Consider the following 26,852-nt stretch of genomic DNA (forward strand, 5'->3'; position numbering starts at 1 on the left):
TGGTACTATGAAACTGAACGAAGAGCATATAAGCCTAAATGCGTTACCTTTGAGCATCTTTATAGTACGATGAAACTCTTAATAGGAGCAAGCCACGGATAAACTTTAAAAATATTCATAGATGCAGAGCATTTTACTGTGGGGCATCGAAATCCGTACATAAGCACGTTATATATGAAAAAGTCATTAGAAAATAGAAATTGGGTTGTTGAGCAGAGAAAAATATGGAGTTTTTTATAGTTTAACATAAAGAGAATGCTTTTCTGATCTCCAACATATTTTTATTTTGTTTGTAAACCTTTTATTTACATTTTTGTATGGCAAACAAAAAGCTATTTCAATCGATAGAATGGCACTAACATTCATAGAATGACATTTGGCCCATGCATAAGAACAAATTTTAGTCCCATATAAATTTAAAATGGAAATTTAAAATAGTTCCGGGGCTCCAAAAATTCTGAAAAATGGGTGTTAGGCTTAGTTTTTTATGCAGATTCAGAATATGTAAAAACATATATACCCTTAAACAACCCAATTGAATATAAATAAAACGTTTTGGCTTGCACTGATACAGAGGAGCATGGGGAAACTTCTAGATTTTGGAAGTATTTCACATTTACTCATTAAAAACTACGAAAAACATGATAAAATAATGGATTAAAAATCTACTACTCCTGACTCGAAATCCGTCCCACTGTGGACCCAGATTTCGAATCAAAGATCCAAAATCCATTGCAGCTATTAATTAAATAAATGTTATTTAAATTGAAGCAGTCTGATTGACTTAAACTCCACCACTGTAAATAGTTCGATTCGTATTCCGCTTATCTTATGTAATGATTCGCAATTAGCATGAATTTAAAACACAAATACTTTTTTGGTGCAATTATACTCTACCCGAAAACAAAATGGCGGCAAAAACTCCGCACGTTTGGTGGGTGGCGATTTGTTTTTTGATTTTTTGCTGTTTTTATTTTTCAAAGCCTTACTTTCCATTTTCTTTTGCTCTAGAAGCTTACTGCCAAGTATCTGAACAGGATAAGATAAATTATTTCTACATTAATTACAACTTTAACACCCTTTAATTCATTGATATATCTCATGAGGTGGACGGATTTCGGTGCTGTACTTGCAGTTTCGGTCCCGCACGGTATAACCACATTATTATTTCTATGCCGTGACTATGTCTCATCACTATTTTAATGTATTATCTATTTTTTGCAATTCTCAATTATTATGAAATTCAATAGTGATCAACAGCGTTCTAGTCTCTATCGGATGCAACTTATTTGCGAGAAAATCAGTTAAAGTTTCTATGCTTGAAAATTTGGCTTATGTTTTTTATGTTTGCATTTTATGTACACACACACACACACACGCACATGGGCTGCGAAATGGTATGAAAGTTGACATCTGGGAAGGAGCAACCAACACAACTCAAGGTCCTCACAAGTTCCAATCTCACGCTTCCACAGGTCTTCCGATGACAATTGACCGCCAGCTAAAGGGTTTGCATACTTAACTACACACTTTACTCCATTTCACCATATTCAGTAAATTTTGCAAGTAATTTCATGTAGAACTGTTCGGTAATTTTATTTTACAGATTTTTTTGTAATTTTTCCATTTGCTCAACTGTCAAAATCACCGAAAATCAGTTAAAATTATTTGCCTGAACAGTTCTTGCAACTGATAATCAATAAAAATTTTCACCAGAGTCAAACCGATTATTTTATGTGTGCAGTAGTGCAGTCCTAGGCATTTTTTGTTATCCTTCTGACATCCCAGCTAGAGTGAGTGGGAATTGCGATAACGGGACCATCGTCCCTAGCCCCTAAATCCCAAGGCGTTAAACGGCCTGTGTACCGAGGGATGCATGGCCAGGGGGTGAAATAATGAGCTAGGCCTTCAGCAGAGCCTGTGTGGGGTACACTGGGCACCCTCACGATGATGGTGTCCCCTTACCGCGTCATGCTGGGCTCTCTGGCGTGGTGGACCTCTTTTCCCGAAGCAACTCGTGGGACCAAAATGGAAAACCAAGTCAATTCTTCCAATTAGTGGTAGTAGTGTGGCGACAACCCCTTCGCAAGAGGTGAGTTGTTCACGTCTCCCGCCTAAGAGGCCAGAGGCAAATAGTCAGCGGCAGCTCAGTGTGCAGCGCGCAGCGTGCAGGACTCCTCTCAGGCTACCGCCGGTAGAGGTTATAGACGGCCCGCCATGGCCCCATGAAGGCGAAATAGAACCGCAAACGCGATGGGCTTTCGGCCTTCGAGGTGGCGACCACCAGAACAGCTGGACGCCATCGCATCGACTTTGCGTCATGGAAGCATAATATCAGTAAGGACCTCAAGAGGAGCTTGCAGAAACTTCGGAAGTCGATGCTTAGGAAGAAAAAAAAAAACACGCACGCACGGACAGACAGACATTTTTTCAGCTCATCGGAAGGTTGAGTCAGATAATGGTATATAACACTTTTATGGGTCTGCAGGACTTCTATCAAAAAGTTCGAAATTGGAGTGAAATGATATTAGCCTTTCGGTGCAACTTGGTTGTACTAAGAAAAGGCAAAATCATCAATTTTTTCAAAAACAGAATTTTCAATATTTTTTATTTCTTGATATGTTGTAGCAGATAATATATGTATTTTTTTACACTATGAGTCAAAATGCAGAAATGATGGACAAAAAGTTTTATTTTTTAAATTAGTTGGTTTTTCAAAAAGGCTAATGGTCAAATATTTTTTTAACGTTTTTATCGACTCGATTTTATAAAAAGTACGTTAAATTTCTAACGGAAAAAGGTATACAGTTTTTTTCTAAAGTGCACAGCCGTTTCTGAGATACAGCGGTTATAAGATCAAAATAAACCGATTTTTAATTTTCAGTCACTTTCGATTTTTATTCTAGATTCTATTCAACCTAGAATTAAATTTTACTGAACCACTAGGCCAACACTAGAGGAAACGCTGTGTACATGTTTTAACCCTCTGGCATTCGTTGCAGTATATTAATTAGTATTCAAATTGTCTTGACCTTGCAGGAATTAAGAAATATAGCCAAAAGTTGAAATTGTCCTAGCAGTGAATTTTCTTGAAAACTTTATTGAACTAAGATACGTACACAATAAATCATTACAGATATGCTTCTGTGGTGATTCAAGACCTCTCCCCCTTCTGGAAAGAGGGCTTCCATATAAATGAAACAGAAATTTCTGCATAACTCGAGAACTAATCAGAGAATAAATCAATTTTAATCGAAACGAAGCTCGTCAGGTCTGCGAGTAATCCATAAATAATGAGAGGCGTTTATGATACGTCATATTTGTCATTTAGAAACCTGCTAACCTAAATGCTGAAGTAATGATCACCGAGCTCATCTGCATCTGAGTATAATGGAGTTTTGGTAAAAGTTTTATTTTCAAGGCAACAACATAGAACCAGCTCCAATGTTGCCGATAGCACGCACGTACCTATTCGATGGAGTAATAGCAATCTCGCAAGATATAATGCAATAAACATTATTGTTATTGTTATGATTACCGTTGCAGAAGCGCACGTTCCAGACAGATGCGCACAGAAGCGAGAAAAATGGCAAATAAGAGAAAGGGTTCAACATCAAAGTTGTGGTTATACTGAGAAGTTTGCGTCATATGAATCATTCGCGGAAGAGTGGTAGCTCAACCAGCTATGAAGACACAGGCCTTAAGTAGAACATGAAGATAAGCAATGGTACATAATTTTGCATTTGAGAAATAACTTCTGAACGAATTGACTTTGATGTATTTGAGCACAACCTTATTCTCTCCTTAACACATTAAAACTACTAAAAAAAAGTATTAAATAAACACAGGAAATTGTGTGTTACTCCTTTCGAATTGTCGGCATAAGTTTTACATAGAGTGCGAGTTTCGCAGTGGATTGTATCATGTAACTAGGGCAAGCGATATATAGCCACATATATAGGTTCATATTTGTGTTTTACAACTCACCTGATTTATTACATGATTATCGTGGCCACGGGTGTTGGTAAGTATTTGCACGGCATTTGTTATACTCGTTTCCTCACTTTCGGCGAACCATACTGGTGGTGTGGAGGGGTAGGTTTCCTGAAAACAAAAATGTATAGCAGAGTTATTAGTTTTGCTCCTAACATAGCTTCTTTTAAAATATTTCATGCAATATCTTATATTCAAAATGTTATCCATGACAAGCGTGTAATATTTATAACAGTGCGAATCCTTGAAGGTTCATCACTAGTAATTATCAAATTATTTTCTTCTCTAGTCTTTCTCGTAAAATAAGTATATGAAAAGGCAATAGGATCACTTCAAAACCAAAGTATTGAAAGAATGTGTTAAATAATCAGATTTCGTTACTAGCTGCTACTTTTATGCATTATGTTAACCTTTCCAGTAGTAATAACATTCTGGAAGGAAAATTGCACAAATACGAAGTTTATTCGCCCTAGCAACAAAATAGTAAATGTTTGAGAGATAACAATGGTGATTAACTAACGGCCTAGCTGCAACCTGCGTCGAAAACCAACTATCGAAAATATGTTTTATTAAATTTATTATACCTATTCCAATTTTAACCAAACACTGGAAAACTCAAAGATATTGGCCATTGTCAAACGTAGTGGGTTGAATGGGGGTACCAGATACTTGGAGATATATGTTATGTTACATCTATTCTTGGCGAAGTGCAGCCATGGACCCAGCTGAATGGAGATTTTATTTCATTTTGAGTGCGATTTATTTGATCTGACGGCGTGGGTCGGCGTGAGCTTATTTGAAGTGATAGGAATTCTTCCTCCGTTAATTCCACCAGGAAGTGCTCTGTAAGCTGATCCAGAAATTCCTCCGGAAGTTCCTCCAAGAATTCCTCCGGAAGTTCCTCCACGAATTCCTCCGGAAGTTCCTCCAGAAATCCCTCAGAAAGCTCCTCCAGGAATTCCTTCGGAAGTTCCTCCAGGAATCCCCCCCACAAGTTCCTCCTGAGCTGATCCAGAAATTCCTCCGGAAGTTCCTCCAAGAATTACTCCAGAAGTTCCTCCAGGAATTCCTCCGGAAGTTCCTCCAGAAGTTTCTCCAGGAATTCGCCCAAAAGTTCCTCCAAGAATTTCTCCGGAAGTTCCTCGAGTTCCTCCAGGAATTCCTCCGGAAGTTCCTCCAGGAATTCTCCGAATCTCCAGGAATTCTCCAAGTTCTTCAGGAATTTCTCCGAAGTTCCTCCTGGAATTCCTCCGGAAGTTCCTACGGGAATTCCTCCGGAAGCTCCTCCAGGAATTCCACCGGAGGTTCCTCTAGGAATTCCTCCGGAATTTCCTCCAGGAATTCTTCTGGAAGCTCCTCCAAGAATTTCTCCAGGAATTTTTCCGGTAATTTCTTCGGAAGTTCCTATATGAATGCCTCAGGATGTTTGCTCAAGTAATCCCCGGGAATTCCTGTAACTTCTTAAATAAATAATTATTTATTTATTTATTTAACACCGTCTTCGAATAATTCGTACAGACTGTTGATCTTATATAAAAATACCTAATCTAATTCCTTAATTCTATTAACAAACATAGTTTTGACATATTAAAATCAAACACATCAGCCACATCATTGAACGAACGTAAACAAGAATCGAATGGATTGTAAAACCATAGTTAGTTCTGTGGTGTGGAAGGGTAAAACGGTGAATGGCGAAGTCGCCGTGAAGGAACGTTAATTGGGATCTGTTCTAGAAGCTCTGGACAGTCGATGATACCGTTGAGTAGGTCGAATATAAATATCCGTTGTTGATTTACCCGTCTGGTGCTAAGCGTCTGAAGATTAATCAACTGACATCTATCCTTGTAATGGGGAAGATTGGTGGGGTCCCTCCATGGAAGCTCCCGCAGTGCAAACCTTATAAACCTCCTCTGTACTCGTTCGATAGAAAGAATGTGTGTCAGCTGATATGGGGACCAAACCGGTGCTGCATATTCGAGAGTGCTGCGTACTAGTGAACAGTATAGTGTTTTCAAACAATAGATGTCGGTGAAACAGGAGGCATGGCGTCGAATGAATCCTAATGTCGCAAATGCTCTTGCCGTTATGATTCCAATATGCTCATTGAATCTGAGCTTTGAATCAACAGTCACTCCCAAGTCGCAGACTGAGTGTACTCTGTTCAGTGAAGCTGTTCCCATTGTGTACTGGTAATTCACAGGGTTTTCCAGTCGTGTGAAGGAAATAACACTGCACTTCTTTTCGTTCACGAGCATACCGTTGTTGTTGCACCATATCAGTATTTTATCGATATCAGCCTGCAGCTCTTCACAGTCCGATTGGGAGAAAATAACACGGTAAAATTTAAGGTCGTCGGCGAATGACTGTTTAGACGATGAAATCAATGTATTCAGGTCGTTAATGAAGATATTGAAAAGAAGTGGACCAAGAACGCTTCCTTGGGGCACTCCAGAAGATATGCGTATCATCCGGGAAGGTGTGTTGTTGACAGCCACAAACGCTTGTCGGCCTGTAAGATACGACAAAACCCATTCCGCAAACCATCCTGGGAAACCAATGTGCCTAATTTTGTCGACAATAATTAGATGCGGAACAGTATCAAACGCCTTAGCAAAGTCTATATATATGGAATCCACTTGTCGCCTTGATTCCACTTCTCGTGACACTTCTGTTGTGTAACACATCAAGTTCGACGTTGTAGAACGCTGCTTCATGAAACCGTGCTGTGTATTAGAGATGAGTGGAGACGCTATTCCATAAACGATTTTGTGTACCAGCTGTTCCAAAACCTTGCCTATGCAACAAAGTATAGAAACGCCTCTATAGTTGTTGACACTGCTACAGTTGCCTGATTTGTAGATCGGTGTGATTCGGGCCATTTTCCATACCGTCGGGAACGTCCTTTCACTCATGGAGCAGTTGAAGATTTTTGTAATCGGTCCATTCAGAGTTGTAGCACAATTTTTAAAGAGGAGAGGGGGAAAGCCGTCCGTGCCAGCGCCTTTATTACCGTCAAGATTTTCGAGGGCGTATTGTATCTCATCTGGAGAAAACTGAATGATGGGCAAAGCGATGTCATGAGTAGGAATGTGAGCGAAGAAGTTGTTACGTTGCGCGGACGGCGATTTGGTGAACACCTTTTCGAAGAAATCAGCAAAAAGGTCGGCAGCTTCAATGTTGGATTGTGCGATGTTGTCTTCGTAGTTCACACGTGGTGGAATTCTGTTGATGGATGTTCGTTTCTTTACGAAATCCCAGAAGCAAGAAGGGTCGTTTTTAACTTTCGACTGGATCCTCGTGATGTACTCGTTGTATGAGGAGGAGAGAAGCGACTTATATGACATTTCCAGTTCACGAACGATGTCTCTATCGTTAGCGGATCTTGACCGGAAATAACGCCTGCGAGATTTCCTGAGATTGTTACGGAGGTTCCGCAACTCAAAAGTCCACCATGGCTTGTTAAAATCCGCGTTAGAACCGCGCGTCTTTTTTCGAACATGATCGTTGATGATTGTGTTAATCTTTTCGTTGAAGATTTGGACCATCTCGTTCACTGTTTTGTTGGCCAGCAGTAGATCCCAATGTACATCGGCAAATCTTCTGTTCACAGTGTTGAAATCACATGTTTTGTAATCGAATGTGAAGCTCGCATCTCGATCGCCAGGATTGACGGACTCCGGACCAGGATCATCAAGAAGCAAGATGTAAGGCTCGTGATGTGCGTCTAACGGCAGCATCGGGGAAGATGGCAGCAAAAGATCGAAGTATTCAGGTAGGTTAACGAAAGCGAGATCTAGAAGTCTTCCATTATGGTTACAGAAACCGTTCATCTGGCGCATGCTAGTGGCAAACAAAGTCTCGATAAGAATTCTCTCAGGATCGGTGGACATATTTGAGGGACGTATCCGTTGATGTCGTGGTCCAGCTGCCAGTGCAAGTTAGGTAGATTGAAATCCCCAATTGACAAAATAATATCGGACTCTGAAGATTGCTCGATAATACTTTGTACCGCGTCGACGTGGGTAGAATAGAGTTCAGAACTAGTGTTAGGCGGGAGGTAAATGGCGATTATGTATATAGAACGATTTTCTAACTTGATGCGGATTGCGACTTGTTCAAGGTTGTTGCAGTTCATTAGAGATACTGTGTCACAATCGAGATTGGATCTTCAGTAGTCTCATCAAGAGTCAGCTTGTCAATGCTCTTGAGGAAGGATGTTTGTTGAAGCGAGTTATTCGTGGATTTCAATTGTTGGTTTTCGTAGATGATTTTATTAATCCTTCGAAGATTTTCTCCATAGTTTCCAAGCCGTGTATCCATGGAATCCGTGCGGATTAATAATTCCCGTAGAGCTTTCATTATGGTTTTGTCTCGCTCGTACACTGCAGGCTCAAAATTGAGGCGGCAAGAATCGCAAAACCAAAAAAGGCCCACTTTTGCTGTCCAAGATGCATGTTGGGATTTGGTTAGTCCCGCACACGTGAGATGATAAATGCCTCCGCACGTTCCACTACAAACTACTGCTCTCTCTGATCCCATAGATCTTGAGCATATTTGGCAGTGTTCCATGACAGGATGAGCCACAGGAAAACAGGTACAAAGTTCCGGAATGTGACAGTGCGATGCCGGTAGAAGCCGATTGCATGCAAGTATGCAACACAGATGGGTGTAGCTTTAAGCTGTACGACGACGGGGCGATACGCCTACCAATATGCAGCGTTGTAAGCGGCAATGCAGCTTCTCGTATTATCTGGTAGGTGCTGTTCCAGAAAGCCCGCAGCAAGTTGATGTGGATGAAAATAGCTGATATATATTTTCACAATGTTAATATACACTGTTCACTGTTCAGCGGTCGTAAAACATCATTTGCTGATAGTAACACTCAACACGAAACGCGCGGACAAACACGAACGAATTATAGGGCGTCGAAACAACCATAAAAACAAGCGAGAAAGAGGAGCTTTGTTTAGCCGTGGCTTAACTTCTTCAGTGTTGCCAGTTCTATCTAAAGCTTATTCTTGTATTTATAAATATATTCTCTTGGAATTCTATTCACCACGAGGGATCGTCAGGTATTTTTTCTCAGTTGCTTCTGAAATTCACATGGAATTCCACTAAACCCACCTTTCGGGAATTCATCCGGAAAATTGGCCAGGAATTTAGAAATACTTGTGGAAATTAAATTGCAAAATCTAGATCTAGAAAATCTACGTGCATTCTTCTGGGAATTATTCCAGAAATTCCTACTCCAGAACTCCTCTTGGTATTCTTCAAGAGGATAGTTAACAAATTAATTATTCTAGAAATTATTTCTCTGGAAATTATGTTTAGGAATTCTTCCGAAATTTTTCCAAGAACTCCTTCACAAATTCCTTCAAGAATCTCTCAAGCAATTCCCACGAAAACCTCTCCACATTTTTTCCAAGAATTTGCCCAGAAAACCTTACAGGATTTTCCGAGAAATTCCCTTGAAAATTTCTCCGAAATTTCACCCGCTTTTTCTACAGATTTTTTTAGAAATTCACCAAGAATTGAGATTTTTAAAAATATCTACAAGAATATCCGCGAAAATTGCTTCAAGAACTCTTCCAGAAATATCTCTATATGTTCTCCTGGAAATTTCTTTAGAGAATTCTCCAAGGAACTGCTCAGGGAATTCCTTTTTCATGAAGAATTAAGGACGGATTTTTTGTTGGAATATCCAACGGAGTTCATAAAAGATTTTGATGATCAATGCATGCAGTATTTCTTGAAGAAATTCGCAAAGGAATTCCTGATTTCCTGAACTCAGAAGAAATTAAAAAAAAAATCGTGAATGAGTTTCGTATATATTTCCCGAATAGCTTACAGGAGAAATTTTCGAAGGAATTCCTTAAAAAAAGCTTTTGTGGAGATTCTAAAAGTAGACGTATTAGTTCATAAAGAATTTCAAAATAAGAATGTCGAGTTTTCAACTATTCTCTTATTTTGTGGATAATTAAATGTCAGGTGCATTTTGTTTGATCCAATATTGTTTTGTTTGACCGAGCATACGTTGTAATTTAGGCTGAATAAGTTATTTTTTCAGCTAAAAGAGCCTATTTTTATTTGAATAATTCCTTCATCAACTTTCAATTTTGTTGAGACTAGATATATGTATTTTCGACAGGAGCTAGATAAATCTAGACTTAACAGTAAAAATGCTATCGGCGTGGTAGAAAATATTCGGCGGCGTGGTTAATTTTCATACGGCGGCGTGAGATAATCGTCAGCGGCGACGGCGTGGCGCGGGGCGCACAGGTCTATCAAAATGTAGTTATTCTAACAGATCCAATTGCTAAAATTTCAAGCCAGTACACAGGTAGTTTGAGGTTAGGGAAACGCCACTGGATTAAGTAATAGAAAAAAAAATCATTTCTAATAATTATTGTGAAGGGGTAATACAGTAATACGATAGTAATTGAATAATTTCAGCACATAAATTGTAAATATTTTTATTTTGGAAATATCATATGATTTCCCGATATATCGATATTTTCATTCCAATATATCGGTGATATCGATACTTTGATTCGATTATATTTTGAAGTATCGGAACATTCCTACTGTCGTCTTCCGTTAAGCTTCCCGTTTCAGTCCGATGTATACTTTCTCCATTTTCTCAAGCTACGTGCCGTAATTTCAATGTCGTCAGCGAAACCAAATAACTGGACGGACTTCGTAAAAATCGTACCACTCGTGTCGATCTCTGACCTTCGTATTGCCCCTTCCAAAGCGATGTTGAATAGCAGACACGAAAGACCATCGCCTTGCCGTAACCCTCTGTGCGTTTCATAGAGACTCCAGAATGCCCTTGAAACTCGAACTACGAACATCACCCGATCCATCGTCGCCTGCCATAGCTGGTCTCGACCGATTGTATTATATAAGGCTTTGAAGTTGATGAATAGATGGTATGAGCACGTTGAATTCGCAGCACTTCTGCAATACCTAACGCAAGGCGAACACCTGGTCCGTGGTAGAACGTTCGGCCATGAATCCCGCCTGGCACTGCCTCACAAACTCTCTTGTAAATGATGTTAGTCGGCGGCATAAAATTTGAGGCGGCGTTCAGCAATGTGATTGCGCGGTAGTTGCTAAAATCCAGCGTATCGCCCTTTTTGTAGATGGGACACACGACACCTTCCATCCACTCCTGCGGCAGAACCGCATCCTCCCAAACGCTTGTTGAGCTTTGGTAGCCGCTCGTTGCCTGCTTTTTCACATTTTCTGTCGTGTCCAGCAGATTTCCTGCAGCGATACGACGTCGAAGTTGCGGGGATGTATTTCATCGTAAATTATCCTATCGCAACCTGTGAAACCGAGTGACTTGCAGTTCCGTGTTCCAAGCTTCCAATCGTGATACTTTATTCGTCGCCGATTCTATCGATTGTAAGGTGCTGCGGATTAAATTCGGCGGCTAACACAAAAATGACATATCGCAGCCACGCATGGAGTACGAGTTATACCAGGTATACAAAGGAAGGAATGCTTCGACAACACGGCAGACTACGGTAGGGGTTAGACAAGCTGATAGTATGCCGAAAGAGCGTCAGCCGAAGACAATATTCAGTTGTGAACCCGGAAGAGACCGTTGGCTTCCCATGACTGTACAAGTGCAGTGAGAATGGCGAAATGTTGCGTTATGTAAATAATCGATCTTTCCGAGAGAGAACGTCTACAATTTTCACATTTTTACATTGAACCCACTCTCTTCTTATCTCCAAAAATGCTGTCACTTGTATTCAGTATCTATTGTGGTTCCAGTCTACGAATCTAAGGATTGTTGTATAATGGTATTTAGGTTGGGTAAATGAAAGCATTCTGCAATGATAAATTATCATTTTCTGCTAATGCAATAAAGTTAGAACGCTAATTAAATACATAATATATAATGAAATGGCAAGAAGAAGTCAATTTTTGCTCGCTTCGATATCCTCGTAGGCTACTTTTATCAACTTTATTTTACGCCATTTATTATTGACTTGGACGGTGAGCTGATGATATTGATACAGAACAATGTAATTTATTTTTTCAATTGAATTACGCAATGCATTTATAGTCATCTCGGAAGCACATCAATGTACTGAAATACATTCATACACATGATACGTATACTTTTGTGCGCATAAATGCACAGGCTCTACTGTTTGCTGTTATTTTGGTTATGGTTCGTTGCATTCGCGGCTATCGTTGTCGACTTTACGATGTCAAGGACCTTCCCATTAGGCCAACTCGATGTACCACCGCGTGTAGGGCTAGAGGTAAAATCCAATACCAAAAACAGCGTTGCAAAACAAAGCAAAGTTTTCCAATTGCGCAAAGGGAAAAGCAAAATGGAGAGCACTGTTTACGACGAAAAGCGAGAGACGAGGTGCGAGGGAGCAGAAAAATTGTTTGTTTACTCAGCAGAACGCAATCAAGTACCGTAAACCAGGAACAAATTTATCAGCGTGGCGAAATTGATCACTCTGGTATCATGCTGTATCAACCTTTGGCAGCATGTTCATTAGTTTAGCAGCTATAGTTTTTTCAATTGCATCGGATGCCAAGATACACTATGTAGTGCTTTAGAGTTGATTTCTGAGTTTTGTTTACGTTTAGCAATGAAAAAATCTTTAGCAAACAGTTTACTACATATGGAGCCATATAGCATTTTTGTATTATACTCATTCCACGCACTTCTACGCCATGAGAATAAAAATAAAAATTGAAAATTTGTATTTAATATCTGTAGGACACAAAAACTTATATTGTGTAACGGGTTATCTCATCACGACAAATCAATAATTCAGCGATAATACATACATTATTTCGTAGTGAAATATTTATCAAAGCTGCTTTAAAAAAGTGTATTAAACACTTTTATTTGCATGATGAAGCCCTTCTTCAACTTAAACAGGCAGGCGTTTAATATTTTTTCTCCTCCGGCCCATCAAAAAATTTGAAATAAGTTTTTTATGCTAATTTGAGCCAACCTAATTTACAGTGAGAATAGCTTTCTAGTCCCTAAAATACTATTCAATTGGTGAGCTGTGCATATTTGTTGTTTCTCGGTCGATTACGGCTAGCTACTGCGGAGATGTGCACAGTCAATCAAGCTAAGCTAAGAATTGTGATACTGAGTTGATCGGTAAAACTTTTGATACTTTATTGAAAACATGAAGAAAACTCATGTAATGGCGGACAGAGAATAGCGTTCAATTAATTACTGAGGAAATGCTAATAGTATATAAATTTGAAAAGCGGGCCAAGTTTCAGTTAAATCGTAGGTAGAGCCATTGAAGATAACATAACGTACCAGCCACAACATATTTTGTTTCAGAAATTGTAAATTACAAACATTGAATAGACTACGCATTTTCAACGGAGAACTAAATAACTGAATCGCACATTGAGCAAAGCAGGAACCTTCAAACAACAATGGCTTTCAAGTACGACCTTAGTAGGTCCATTCAGTAGCAAGTAAATACGTGCGAAAAATCAGACGGTAGATGATTCACTACCGATGCCCCATTTGTCGTCATGTGTGCAGAAGAAGTGAATGAGCAAGCACGGAGGAAAGTTTTACATTGTAGCGACTCGTACGCTAATCCACTGAAAACTGCCTTCGCACAACAGCGGGATACACGGAGATTTATATCACAATTGAATGGATTTTATTATAATCCCACGTTCAGACTATGAAGTCATAACATGTTTATTTTATGTTATTGAAATAGTTATGAAATTGTTATTAAAATAGTCGAATAATAAGTAGCATGTTACGAGCATAATAGTCTTAACATTCTTATGAGCAACGAAAGGATCTTTAACACAACAGCGGAAGATGTTTTTTGCAGTTGGATGGAGAAGTGTCAAGAAGGAAATATTTTCAGCAACACCAGTCCAGTCGCGTCTCGGCGGGGTTCGTCGACTCGTCGTCTATCGCTCGACGTAGCTCATCGTCACTGCTGCTGACTGACCGTCGTCTAATGATGGTCGGGTGAAGGTGCAAACACACTCAGTGTGTTTGTGGCGCAAGGACGGTCGCCAGCATCGACAATGCAATGACAGCAGACGGCATGTAAGTGAGAGAAACAACAAAACGCAAAAGCGACTTACGAATGATAAACCGAGAGAACGAACGTAAGAAAGTATAGAAAAGATTTGCTCGCATCGTGTTGTATTGCATCTAGGATAACTTTACGTAAGGACATGTATTAAGCATTGTAGTTTAATGGGTATCGATCACTTTTCAAGAAGAGCATTTTTATAGTAATATGTTATTTTTTTATTAATTTCTAGACATTATACGATATGGGAGTTATATTTTATTTAATTTATTGTGATTTTTAGTCTAGATTGACCCATGCAGCATAAGAACAAATTTTTAGTCCCATATAAATTTAAAAAGCAAATTAAAAATAGTTCCGGGGCTCCAAAAATAGTTCCGGGGTTAGGCTCAGTTTTTTATGCAGATTCAGAATATGTAAAAACATATATACCCCTAAACAACCCAATTCTACCAAACAACTCTTTTACGGCCTCACAAAAACAAATTTCGAAGAAACCAGTATGCGATTTAGTAAAGGCCGATCAAGGTGTGCTAAAATCGACCCCACAAAGAGTACCGATAAGTGGAAACAGTGGTCTTGACTTGGATAAATCGTTTATCACTGGATCGGATCATGCAAATAATGTAGCAGTCAGCAATACTCAACGTAAGAACATTCGAATGCCGCAAAAGAACGATGTTGCCACTCACACAGGGATGGTAGATTGCAGCAATGATGCAAATGAACTTTCCGATTCAGTTTATGGTGAGCTTGACGATGAAAAACAAGAGATTAGTATTGGTGATTTGACTTTATTCTACAAATTCATTGTGGAAGAGTATTTTGAAAAGTATGAATATCAAACGCTTATCAGTCCTATTAGAAGAAAAGGAAAATGAAGGTAATCATAATTGTAACGCATATGATCTTTGATATGATCACATATTAGTTCATTTTGAATCCACTTATTGATAATATTGTTTGACGTACAGTCAAGCGTTGCAAGTGTAAAGGCCCCCACGCAATACACCGAAACGGCGGCGGAAACGGCAGATTTGACCGTTATCACATATATTTTCTATCCTCTTTCCCTTTCCGTCGCCGTTCCGCTGAAATCGACATTGTTGTTTCAAAAGGGCGAAAGTCGCAAACGTAAACAATGACTTATTCTGCAGATTTCAAGAAGGTTAGAGACTTCTGGCGGTATTTTCCTCTTCCGTTCGATAGAAGGCGCGGAGCGCCACCAGTTCCAAGTGCTTGTTAGCTGGGAGCGGTCCTAGTTGTTGAGGAATTTGCAGGAAAAGGCATTGTTTACGTTTGCGACATTGGCCCTTATGAAACAACCGTGTCGAAATGCGTTTGGGGCTTAAGAAAGAGGTGTTTTATAACACTCTCTCCAAGTACGCTTGTTGACTCAATCCTTCCACCCAATGCTAATAATGGTCTGGTCTCAATGAGTATTCAATTACTTACTTTTTGGAACTTAATGGGCCTAGTATGCCATCATATATGTATATCGTTTATTTGCATAACAAATTCGGGTTGCATACAAGACAAGACCGCTCGACGTAAACTACGTAAAACCAAATATAGTACACTGAACCTATCATTCCGCTCTATATAGAAGATTGGGAACCATCCCACCGACACTACTACCCAGCTTTAGCAGCCCCTTCCACTCTGTTAGGAAATAGGGACCCCGTTGTCTAGCAGCGGGAGCACCCCATTCATACACTCCAGTTTAATAATTGATAATACCCTAAAGGTAGGCAATTATCAAGGATTGGAACACGCCGTATAGGGGATGCGTGATATATGAAAGAACTAAAATGTTCAATAATTTAGCGTTGATAATCAATATTTTCAATACTACTGGCAAATTGGTGGAGAGTTTGCGAATTGATATATAAATCTTTAAAATCCATTGAAAGATAAAGAACCTATTAATGTTACAAATCTTACATGATTTCGTGACGGTTCTCAAATTTGAAATTTTCATTTTACCCCCTGTATCCGAATCTTCCCCTTAGACGTAGTTTACGTCAAAAAACAAAATACACTAAGAATCTTGTTGCAGAACCATTGCCACAACAATACGCTACTCAAGCCGATCTGAAGTATGGCGATCTCGGATTTGAAGAAATTAATACAGATAATCATCGTCCAAATAAATACAACCAACTAAAAGCTGTTCAAGAAGCACGAATGAAGGGTTTGAAGTATAAACGATCGGACGGAGTTGTAATACCTGCGCGGAGTGTTAAATCACCTTGCAGTTGTACTAAGTACACATGCCACGAAAAGTATGACGACGAAATACGACAAAAGTTAATGCGCAATCTCTTGAAGCTAACGTCGTCAGGTTAAAACCAATTTCTGAACAATCTTATGACAATCCGGAACACTGTCCGACCCAAGGCAAAAACATGATGATGACTTCAAAAATATTGGTTCTTATCTATTTGGCATAAATACACGATCTGTTATTTGCTCAATATAATCCACCACCCAAGTAACATGAGACTGATGCAGTTTGATATTGTGTTCCGTCGCTATTTGGCGAAGTGAGGGCTTTATATTGCATTGAAAAATGAATTTTTGACGTAAACTACGTCTAAGGGGAAGACTCGGATACAGGGTGTAAAATGAAAATTTCCAAATTGGGGACCGTCACGAAATCATGTAAGATTTGTAACATTAATGGGTCCTTTATCTTTCAATGGATTTTAAAGATTTATATATCAATCGATTCGCAAACTCTCCACCAATTTGCCAGTAGTATTGAAACTTTTGATTATCAACGCTAAACTATTGAAAATTTTAGTTCTTTCATGCAGCAATGCAGCAAGCATCCCCTACACAGCGCGTTCCAATCCTTGGTAACTACTTTTAGGGTATTATCAATTATTGAACTGCGGTGTTTAAATTGGGTGGCCCAGATGCTAGACAGTGGGGTCCCTACTCCTTCACAGAGTGGGAGATGCTGCTAAAGCTGGGTAGTAGTGTCGGTAGGATGGTTCGTTCTCTTCTATATAGAGTGGAAGAATTGGTTAAGTGTACTATATTTGGTTTAACGTAATTTACGTCGAGCGGTCGTATCTTGTATACAACCCTATTTTTTTTACATCAAAATGTATGAAATCTCGGGTACTTATTCAAAAGGACGTATGTGATTTTGTAAACAAAGATTCAAACGTCGATTTGTCCAATCTGATGGCACTCCCACGCAAACCATCACCATAGACAGAAAGGGGGAGGCTTCGGCTACTTGTTGGTGGTGTTGGTCTTCCTGCGGTCAACGGTCGTATTCACGTATGTAAAGAGATGTTCATGAATACTTTCGATGTGGATAAAAAGCTTCGCGTCCTTGCTGACAAAAAAGTGGTTGGCTCAGGTATCACTGATGATGACTTTCGATCCAAAAACAGATCTCAAAAGACTCTCAATAAAAATGAATTGAAGTTTATTGAGCAACACATACATTCATTCCCGGCATAGGTATCAGAGTGTAAAATAATCGAAAATTTTTGGTGAAGTCCATTTTTCTTCATTTGTCAGTTCACTTCCGACACATTCATAGTCGGCTCTGGACAGTCAACTGAATATTAGTCATTGAATATTTATGCACATTTTACAAATTGATAAATTATCTGACTTCTGAACACGTTTCAAATGAGTAAAGTAATGCATCACATAGAACTGAATCCGATTTTCATCTGCGAGGCACTTTCAACGGTAAACATCAACATAAACAATGCTAATTAATTATGTTTTTTTTTCTGCACATTGTAAGCACACTCAGTGACAGTCGAATGAATGAGCTCGTGGAGTAGTCGTCTGACTATGTCATTCTATGTTTTGAATATTCATGCGATGTTTGTCAATATTCGGACCGAAGTTGCTTCATGAAGATGAATATTTTAAGCTCTGATAGGTATACGTCGCATTATGCTCAAGAACGATCAAGTAGGCTATATTTGAGTTCGGATTATCTATAAATCGATTGCACGAATTGTACAAGCAGAAGTGTCTAGAAGATGACAGGCGGTCTGTATACTTTACAAAGTCTTCAAAAAGATGAATCTCGCTTTCAGGAAGCTCAAGGTGGACACATGCTGTAAATGCGACAAGTTGGCAATTATCCTAAAAATTGCTGGCGATAAAGAAAAGGCTATTGAAACTAGGAATTGAAGCTACTCGAAATGAGCATCACGAAGGAGCCCAAGAAGCATACCGCCAGAAGAAATTCGATGTACAAAGAGTCAAGGTAGACGGCTATTTCAAAACAGCGTCTTTTGATCTACAAAAATGTTTATCTACGCCACACTTGACAACAGGAATAGCTTTTTACAAGCGGCAATCATAGACATATATTGACGGTATTTGCCACTCATCGTTCACTAAATAGTGTTACGTGTTTCCTTTGATTTGAGTCAAAAGCGCGAAGAGGTTTTCAGGAAATCGATTCCTGTCTCCTAAGATACACTTTTGAAGCAAATTGCCCCGAAGAAACGCGGACGACGTTCAAAAAACGACAAACCGGATCATTTTAACGCAGATTTGGTTGAAGAGAAAGAATTCGTTGTAGATGCAGACTTGGGCGTGGAGGAAGAACTTGTTTGTAGAACAGTGCAAAGATCGACAGAATGCGATTAAGTAATACAGTCATAGTTTGATTGCCATTAAATTCGCATTAAACTTCTAGAACCATTTTTTTTCGGTTTCCAGCTGGAGCTACATGGTAGCTTAAATTGTCAAGATTGGACCCGAACAGAAGTTTTGCCTCTACTAGGACCAATACTTAGAAGAACTAGCCTATGTTGACCGCTTGAACACTATTTGTTTGAGTTTTTGTATAGATTTCCCTTTTCCCTTCAATCGACCCGTAACGCTGGGTAGACACCTTTACGTGGTGTGTTACGGGGTAAGATCTACCACGGTTACATTGCCAGGTACAGGCAAATCCTGATCCAACGAATACCTTCCTCATCATCCAACTCCGTGGTACTTATGAGGGTGTCGCTAAGTCGGTGGCCTTTCGTTAAGTAAGTACCACATCAACACTTCCTTCCTCTCCCTAGTTACGGTGAAGATGGGCGTGGCCAGGAGTAGTAATCCTCATGTTTTTGTTATGTTTATTTAAGACTGGAAACAAGGACCACTCCCCTTCTTGATTTCTGATAGCATTCTAGATAAGGATCTCAAAAGAAAAACATGAGTATCACTAGTGTCCAATCTACGAATTACACCGTAACAATGCTAATGCTAATGCTAATAAAGATTTCCCTTTTCCCTTCACTCTATCTGCCGTCAGCCTGTCAATAATTAACCAAACAAATAATGGAAGCTCTAAAGACACAAGAAATGTTTTTCGTGAAGTAAAATATTATATTTGTAGAGAATTTAAATATAAAATTATGTTTAGAGTATCTTAGAGCCGACAATCAATATCTAATATTACTTTATATTGACAACGGGAGATACTATTGCCACCTCCATGTAACACTTAAATTGGGGATATTATTCTGATAGTGTTTATACAAGTTATGTTATAATGAATCGAAATATTAATCTAAGAGCTTCCCTTATTTTGATGCGGTTAAAGAAGTAGTTTGGAGAATTGTACCTATCTTTATGTCTTCTACCAATTGCAGTGATGTCTGGTATTACAAGTTTTAATAGTCAAATTTGTTGTTTTGTCGAATATTTCGTGAGATGTCATTTTGTTTTAACTTGTTTAAATAAGAATTCAGCATCTGTAAAACAGTTTTGGCAAATCATCCAAACTTTTGCTAAATGAACAGCTACATAGGGGAACTGCTCTCGAGTTTCATCTCATGGCTCCATTATTCATCTCATCAAAAACAAAGCTATGGAAATGAACTTGATTTGTTGCTTATTTTTGTGATTTTTTCAGCAGTGAGCACGCATGTTTACAAAAAGAAGCGACGAAATTGGTGCCGTCTTCCTTTGTTTCGCGATGAGATGAATATATGTTTAGTGAGGTGAAGATCGGAACATTTTCCCTATTTGCCCATATGAAGAATACACATAAACGATATCAATAGGATATCAATAGGAAGGAATCATCTTTGAGAAAAATGCTAGAACAAAAGTTATTTGGCATAGCCAAAATGAGTGGAAAACGAAAAAAAAGTTTTTTATTGTAAATCAATAGTTAATTGATTGTTTTCAATAGTTTCATTATTTCAGGGTGACCACTAAACTTCCATTTTAAAATTCCCGCATATTTCCCGACTTTTTCCCGATATTTTCGAAAAATTCCCGATCCTGATTGATTATATTTTATTCAAAAAGTGCTTTTAATTTTCGTTTCCTGACATAAATTTATTTAGTTTTATTGTCTCAGTCAATTCTTTGGCTAATTTAAGCTCAATTTTTAAGGCCTCTAACAATGTATTTTAAAAATCGATAGTTCTAAATCAACATTTGAAAAGTGTGTAACAGCCAAAATTTATCCTTCCAATTCTTTGTATATATGCAGACGAGGAACCGGGAAGAATAAATATGACTGTTACGCTCTTTTCAAATGTTGGTCTAGAGTAAACCTTAAAATAAAGTGTCTTCACTTGCCGTTGAGAGCCGTTGAGAGAATAAACATTTTTGCGTCTGCCAATATTTTTTCATCCATCTTCTTCCAGTCCTAGGCTGGCTCATCTCTTCTGCTGCAAACCACTTTAATAAAAATAATAATAATTATAACCTTCATGTTCTTCATTGCTTGTTATCCATCTCTATTTTTTCCTCAATCTATTTTCAGTTTTTGAGACTTATTTTACTTTGACCATTGATGTATTATTGATTTGATTATTTCTACTATTGCTACCTACACATCCTGATCTTATTATGGCATCATACACCAGTCCTTCCTTCATCCTCTTGCTGGTTTGTGATCAAATATCTAAATCATTAATCTAAAGCACTTCTTCTGTACAGCATTACCATGTGTTAAAATTGAGATGGTAACAACGAATGACCAGAGATTGTTAAGAAGTGTGCCTTGAATTGGCCATAATTGGAAATACTCGACCGATGTCGACAAGTCTCCAGACAAAACTCGAGTCGCTTTCAAGAGAATATCGATAAAGCATCTTGAGGAATCCGCAAGCTGCAACGAAATGCTAATTAGCTTTTTCTCGGACTCTTGGAGATATCTATGGTCTCAGAAAACTGCCGAGGCGTAGGTGGCATGTTGCTTTCCATCATCACTACCGAGGGCTCTAGACCCTCTAGACTCGACATTAGAGAATCAAAACATATGCATTTAAAATAGTAAATAATGTTTTTTCATGTTATACACTACATAGCCGTTCGATAACCACAAAATGTTTACTTTTCAGTTGACGAATGCCGTTCGATAACTGCAATACATTCTAGACGTCAAACGGTTGTCAATCGATGCGAATCAGATGCAATAAAAGTGCATCTAAATAATAGAGGTAATAAACTATAGCTGGAGGAAGATTGTCGCTGTCTTCACTGGCGAAACATCTTTTGCTGGCGAAGATACGGCATTATATGTCAACGAAAGAAAAATCAGTACGTTTTGACAGAAAGGTACCCAACATGTTTGGGGACGATAACAACGGGAACCGCAGCGACAATCGTCCTCTATAGTTTATTACCTCTATTATCTAAAGAGCCCCGCACATAGTATACGTTTGCGTTGAGTTTGACAGTTTTCCCATGGGAAATGTGTCAAACGCAACGCAAACGTATCCTATGTGCGGGGCTCTTAAATGTACAGCGCAATGCAGCTGTCATTGAATCTGACATCAGTTTGAAGTATAGCGGTCCGACAACTGCAAAACTGTTGCAACTATCGAATTGCAGTTAAATGACTTGCAGTTATCGAACGTCTACTGTACAATAATTATACATGATTTAATGAAATGAACACCTGGTATCTTTTTTCCCGATTTTTTGTGTAATTTCAAGAAATTCCCGATTTTTTCCCGCATTTCCCGCATGGACTTTCAATTCCCGCATATTTCCCGCATTTCCCGATTTCCCGACTCACTGGCCACCCTGCTATTTGTACTCAAAATTGATTATATTTCCAGTCTAGTGTAACCATAAAGATGCGTCCAATATTCCTTTTTGTTGTTGAAACAATTCAATGAAGGTTGGAAGGTGCAAAATTTGATGGTGCACCACAGACACCATGGGCGGGAGAGGGTTAATGACAGAATTGAACTCGCAAGACTGTTGACCCAGGTTTAGCCTTCCTGTTAGGTCAAATCAATTGCATATTGTTTTTGAAAATTAACGAGAGACTCTTAAGCATTGATGAACTCATAATACACTATGTTCTGGGAAGTGTGAATATCCGCGAGTTGAACTAATCATTTCCTATAGCATTGTACCCAATTACTCATCCGAAGACATAACACATAAATATGCAAGCAGGTAAATCTAATAAGCTGCCACCAGCAGCATATTGTATGAATGATCCAACAAACGGGTAAAACACAAAACGCAATTCAAGACCGAACGCAGCATGAAAAGCAAGAGAGGTGCCCATTGCCGATCCGAGCGAAGTAAACGGAGTCCGTCAGCCAGCGCACCAAACCAATCGAAGTTCTTCGCCTGCTGACTGACTGACTGGTGGTGGTCGGTCGCCTAAGCTAAGGCTGTCGTCGGGTTCCCAAGTGTAGAAGAAAAGAAAGAGAGAAAATGAAGCCAAGGTTCAGCGCACTCACCGTAATATTGGCATGGATGTCGTATTGCTTTCCGTTGCGGCCGATGAATCGACAGCTCAGCTCATCCACCGAGGCATTCAGGATCCGGAATCGCTCGTGATTCTTGGTGAATATCTGCTCCAACGTTTTAATCTCTACCTTCAGGGTGTTCAAACACGCCATTTCTCGTCCCCTCACTGACTACTGCGCCAGCGAACTTCACTTCAATGCATTTATTTACCAGGAACTGTAACTGAGTCCACTTTTCGAAGATCCAACGGCTCACTCACACGCACACTCGAGCACTTTTTGTTAGGTCGGCAATCTTGCTCTGATTATTTTTTTGCTTCTGAGGATAAGAACTGATTCACTTTATTTTCCTAAATGATTCGATTCTTCTCTGCCAACACTTCAATGGTGTTTACTGGACAGATTTTCACTTCACTGCTGAAAACAAGAACAAGACCTTGATTATGCACTTCGTTTCTTTTGATGTTAATAGACCCCTCATCACATTAATCTTATGATAGCTGTAAGGTTGGCTGATATTTTGCTTCTCGTCATAGCGGGCAAACCCGTATTTCAACACTTATTTCCGCTAGCCTACAAACAACACGCACAGTTCGTTTATCATATCACTCCGTTTTACCTTATTTCTTCGAATAATTCTGGCATTACATTGCAGAGCTGCTGACTGCTATTATTCATATTTTTTAATCATCCGTGCCACCAGTCAGGTAGACAGGAGCAAAATTATGATGATGAACAATGAGAAACTCACTTTTGGTCTTCGGCTTCGCACACTTTTGCACTAGCTGATGATGACGGTGGGTACGCAGTGTTACCAGATTATCGATTTATCAAAGATTAAAGCTCTTCTTATGAAAGTTAAGAACAGAATTTATATTCTTCTTCTATGGCTCTACATTCCAGCTGGAGCTTGGCCTGTTTTTAATTTATTCTATTAGCATTTCCTCAGTTATTAATTAAAAGCTTTTCTATGCCCGCCTTTGCATGAGTATGTATCTTGTGTGGCAAGCACAATGGATACACTATGCCCAGGGATTCGAGAATTTTTCCAACCCGAAAACATCCTAGATCGGATCGAGAATCGAACTCGCCATCTCCGGATTGGCAATCCTATGCTTTTGTTCGAAAGGCTAACTGGAGACCCGATACATATATTATAATATAGGATACCTAATTATCCTATAGATGAGAACACGAACTCCAGCGAATTTTATTTCAAAGTGTATTACATCTATTTCGTAAACCCTCCATAAATCGATATTTAACCCATATTATCTCATCATTCATCCATCCTTAATCAAAATGATTAATTGGCTTTTTAGTGCATATCTCTCGCAAGCCTTTCTTCTTCTTCTTCGATTGCTCTACATTCCAACTGTAACTTGACCTGCAATTCAACTCAGTATTCTATTAGCATTTTCTTAACTATTAATTGAAAGCCCTCTTTGTCCGCCATTGCATAAGTATCTATCTTGTTTGACAAGTATAAAGGATACACCATGCCGAGGGTGTCGAGAAAGTTTCCAACCCGAAAACATCCTAGACTGGAGACCCTTCACAAGCCCATACTTCGTCCAAATTGCATCATAATTGAAAAGATGTATCATTCAAATATAAACCATACTACTACCAAATAAATCTCAACAGTCCCGTTAATTCTTAAGTTTGTTGTTATAGTTCCTACTATGGAAGAAAAAATAAATTTAAAAAGTGCTAAATGATTCAAATCAAGATACAATTAGGTTTTAAGCGATTCTTAATCACTGGCGAGTTTATATCAATTGATAATTGGGTTGTTTAGGGGTATGTATGTTTTTACATATTCTGAATCTGCATTAAAAACTGAGCCTAACCCCAATTTTTCAGAATTTTTGGAGCCCTGGAACTATTTTTAATTTGCATTTTAAATTTATATGGGACTAAAAACTTGTTCTTATGCTGCATGGGCTAACTGTCATTCTATGAATGTTAGTGTCATTCTATCGATTAAAATGGCTTATTGTTTGCTGTATAGAAATGTAAATAAAAGGTTTACAAACAAAATAAAAATATGTTGGAGATCACAAAAGCATGCTCTTTATGTTAAACTGCCAAAAATTCGATATTTTTCTGAGCTAAACAACCCAATTGAACACAATAAGATCTTGTGTGAGTGTTTTTTTTTTGTGTGTCTTTATTAAGGAGACTTTCAGCCCGAGACTGGCTCGTCTCCGATGTGTAAGTGTTGATTATCCTGTTTTTTTTTTGTTGACAATAATTATTGTTCAATTTTCCCGGATATAAGAATCTCAATCTTTCTTGTCGTGTTGTCGTTTTATTTACTTTTTTAAGAAGAAGGAAAAGTTAGCCTTGGAAATATCAGTATAGTCTGCCTGATGCCTATGTCAGTATCTAATCAGTCTGCAATATTGTTATGAACCGGAAATTATTTGTCATTGATAGAAAGCTTGCAATACTGGCTCAAAAAATCTATATACATAAAAATGAATTTCTGTCTGTCTGAACCTTATAGACTCCGTAACTACTGAACCGATCGGCGTGAAAATTTGTATGCAGAGGTTTTTGGGGCCGGGGAAGGTTCTTAAGATGGTTCGAGACCCCTCCCTCCTTTGGAAAGGGGGGCTCCCATACAAATGAAACAGAAATTTCCTCATAACTCGAGAACTAAGCAGAGAATAAATGAGTTTTAGGCGAAACGAAGTTCGTCGGGTCTGCTAGTACCAAATAACATGGCTGCATAGTTGAGATGTATGTACCTTACCTACATATCTGAAGTGGATCTCAACTAAATAGCACGAACTCGTCTTCTATAGAGCTGCAAAGACATGTGTATACCCGCCGTTCTGTTTGTTGATTTTTTTTGTGAAACCTTATTAAGAAATCGCCAATTTCGCGATATTATAACAAAACAGCTGATTGCTTGTCCAGCATATTATTTTTTTACATAGGGCATTATGTTGATAGACCCGATAGACCACCCACGCAGACTGACGAAAGAGCTTAATCTGGCAGCACTGTTTCTACCCGACATCACATCAAAATCAAACTCAGCAGGCAAAATGAGAACGGGAAAATTTTCCTTTCTTCTTCCGCCCCAACTGAAACCGAAAAAAATAACTACGTCTCTGGGCTGCTTTTACACAGCGGAAAGACCCACCACCACTTACACCAATACAGAACACACTATGCTGGCTGACTAATGAAGTATCCAACAGGCAATGACCAGCAGGGAGGAAGAAACTTCTTTCTTCTGAACGGGACCTTCTGGGGGCTGGTGAACGCAAAATCCGTCGATTTTCCACTCACGGCGCAACCCGTTTTTCGGCAGCTTCCTGTTCGCGGCGGTAGACTTTGGCACTAGCGACCATCCAATTTTCACTTCGTTTACGCAAGAACCTCAACAGCTTCCGCAATCGAACACTTTTGTCTGGCACTGAAAAACGACGACGTCGCGAAAATTACTATTCGATTTGAAAAAGTTTTTCTCACCACTCCGCACATTCACGACGAGAAATCTAGGTACGTCCGACCGACACTGCGAACAAACGAGGAAAACGAACTAAACTCGCGAGGCGATCACTCTCCTAGCTCTTTCTACCTGCCCAGTATTTTATGAGGCAGAAAGAGATGCATTTATAAGATGGCTGCATGAAGCAGTTTTTTTTTGCGTTTTCTCTTTTGCTTTTGTTCCGCGAAGAAAAACATCTCACCGAGGGGTTGCTCAATGATAGCCAAATTTACATTCGAACCAGAGTCTATTATATATAGAGTTACGCAAAGAGTGAAGCCAAATCTACCTATTGAACTGTCAAACCGTCTACCTATCGAGCAAAGTAAACAAATGATTGTTGGTAAGGCGGAAGTATTGTTATCGCCTGATGATTATTATGGCGAATTAAAACTAATGAATTGAAATGTATTAGATTTGTTCTAGAAACAGCTTCAGAAAAACTTCAATACACCCCCCAATAAAGTTGCAACAAGAAACTCACGTGTTTGCACTCTGTAGATGACTTTGATTATTGAATTAAAAAGCTTTAGAAGTGATCACTCCCATGAAGTCACTTGA

At 39.0% G+C, this 26,852-nt stretch overlaps 1 protein-coding gene across 9 annotated transcripts in view; it reads right to left on the minus strand.

Moving 5' to 3' along the window:
* The window catches only part of LOC134224648 (ubiquitin-conjugating enzyme E2 Q2), a 42,347-nt gene extending 15,997 nt beyond the window's left edge, over nt 1-26,350 (minus strand). The window contains exons 1-3 of one of the 9 annotated variants that reach the window (XM_062704121.1): nt 26,045-26,350; nt 22,775-23,197; nt 3,988-4,104 (exon numbers count right to left, since the gene is read on the minus strand). In XM_062704121.1, the coding sequence (XP_062560105.1) occupies nt 3,988-4,104; nt 22,775-22,936 (279 nt within the window). In that variant the 5' untranslated portion in view covers nt 22,937-23,197; nt 26,045-26,350. Of the gene's footprint in view, nt 1-3,987; nt 4,105-22,774; nt 23,201-23,402; nt 23,423-25,940 lie in introns of those variants that run through there. The other 8 variants (XM_062704122.1, XM_062704120.1, XM_062704117.1 and 5 more) reach the window with 8 other exon arrangements.
* Nucleotides 26,351-26,852: the final 502 nt, after the last annotated feature.

Source organism: Armigeres subalbatus, chromosome 3, assembly GCF_024139115.2.
Source record: "Armigeres subalbatus isolate Guangzhou_Male chromosome 3, GZ_Asu_2, whole genome shotgun sequence".
In the NCBI taxonomy this organism is placed as follows: domain Eukaryota; kingdom Metazoa; phylum Arthropoda; class Insecta; order Diptera; family Culicidae; genus Armigeres; species Armigeres subalbatus.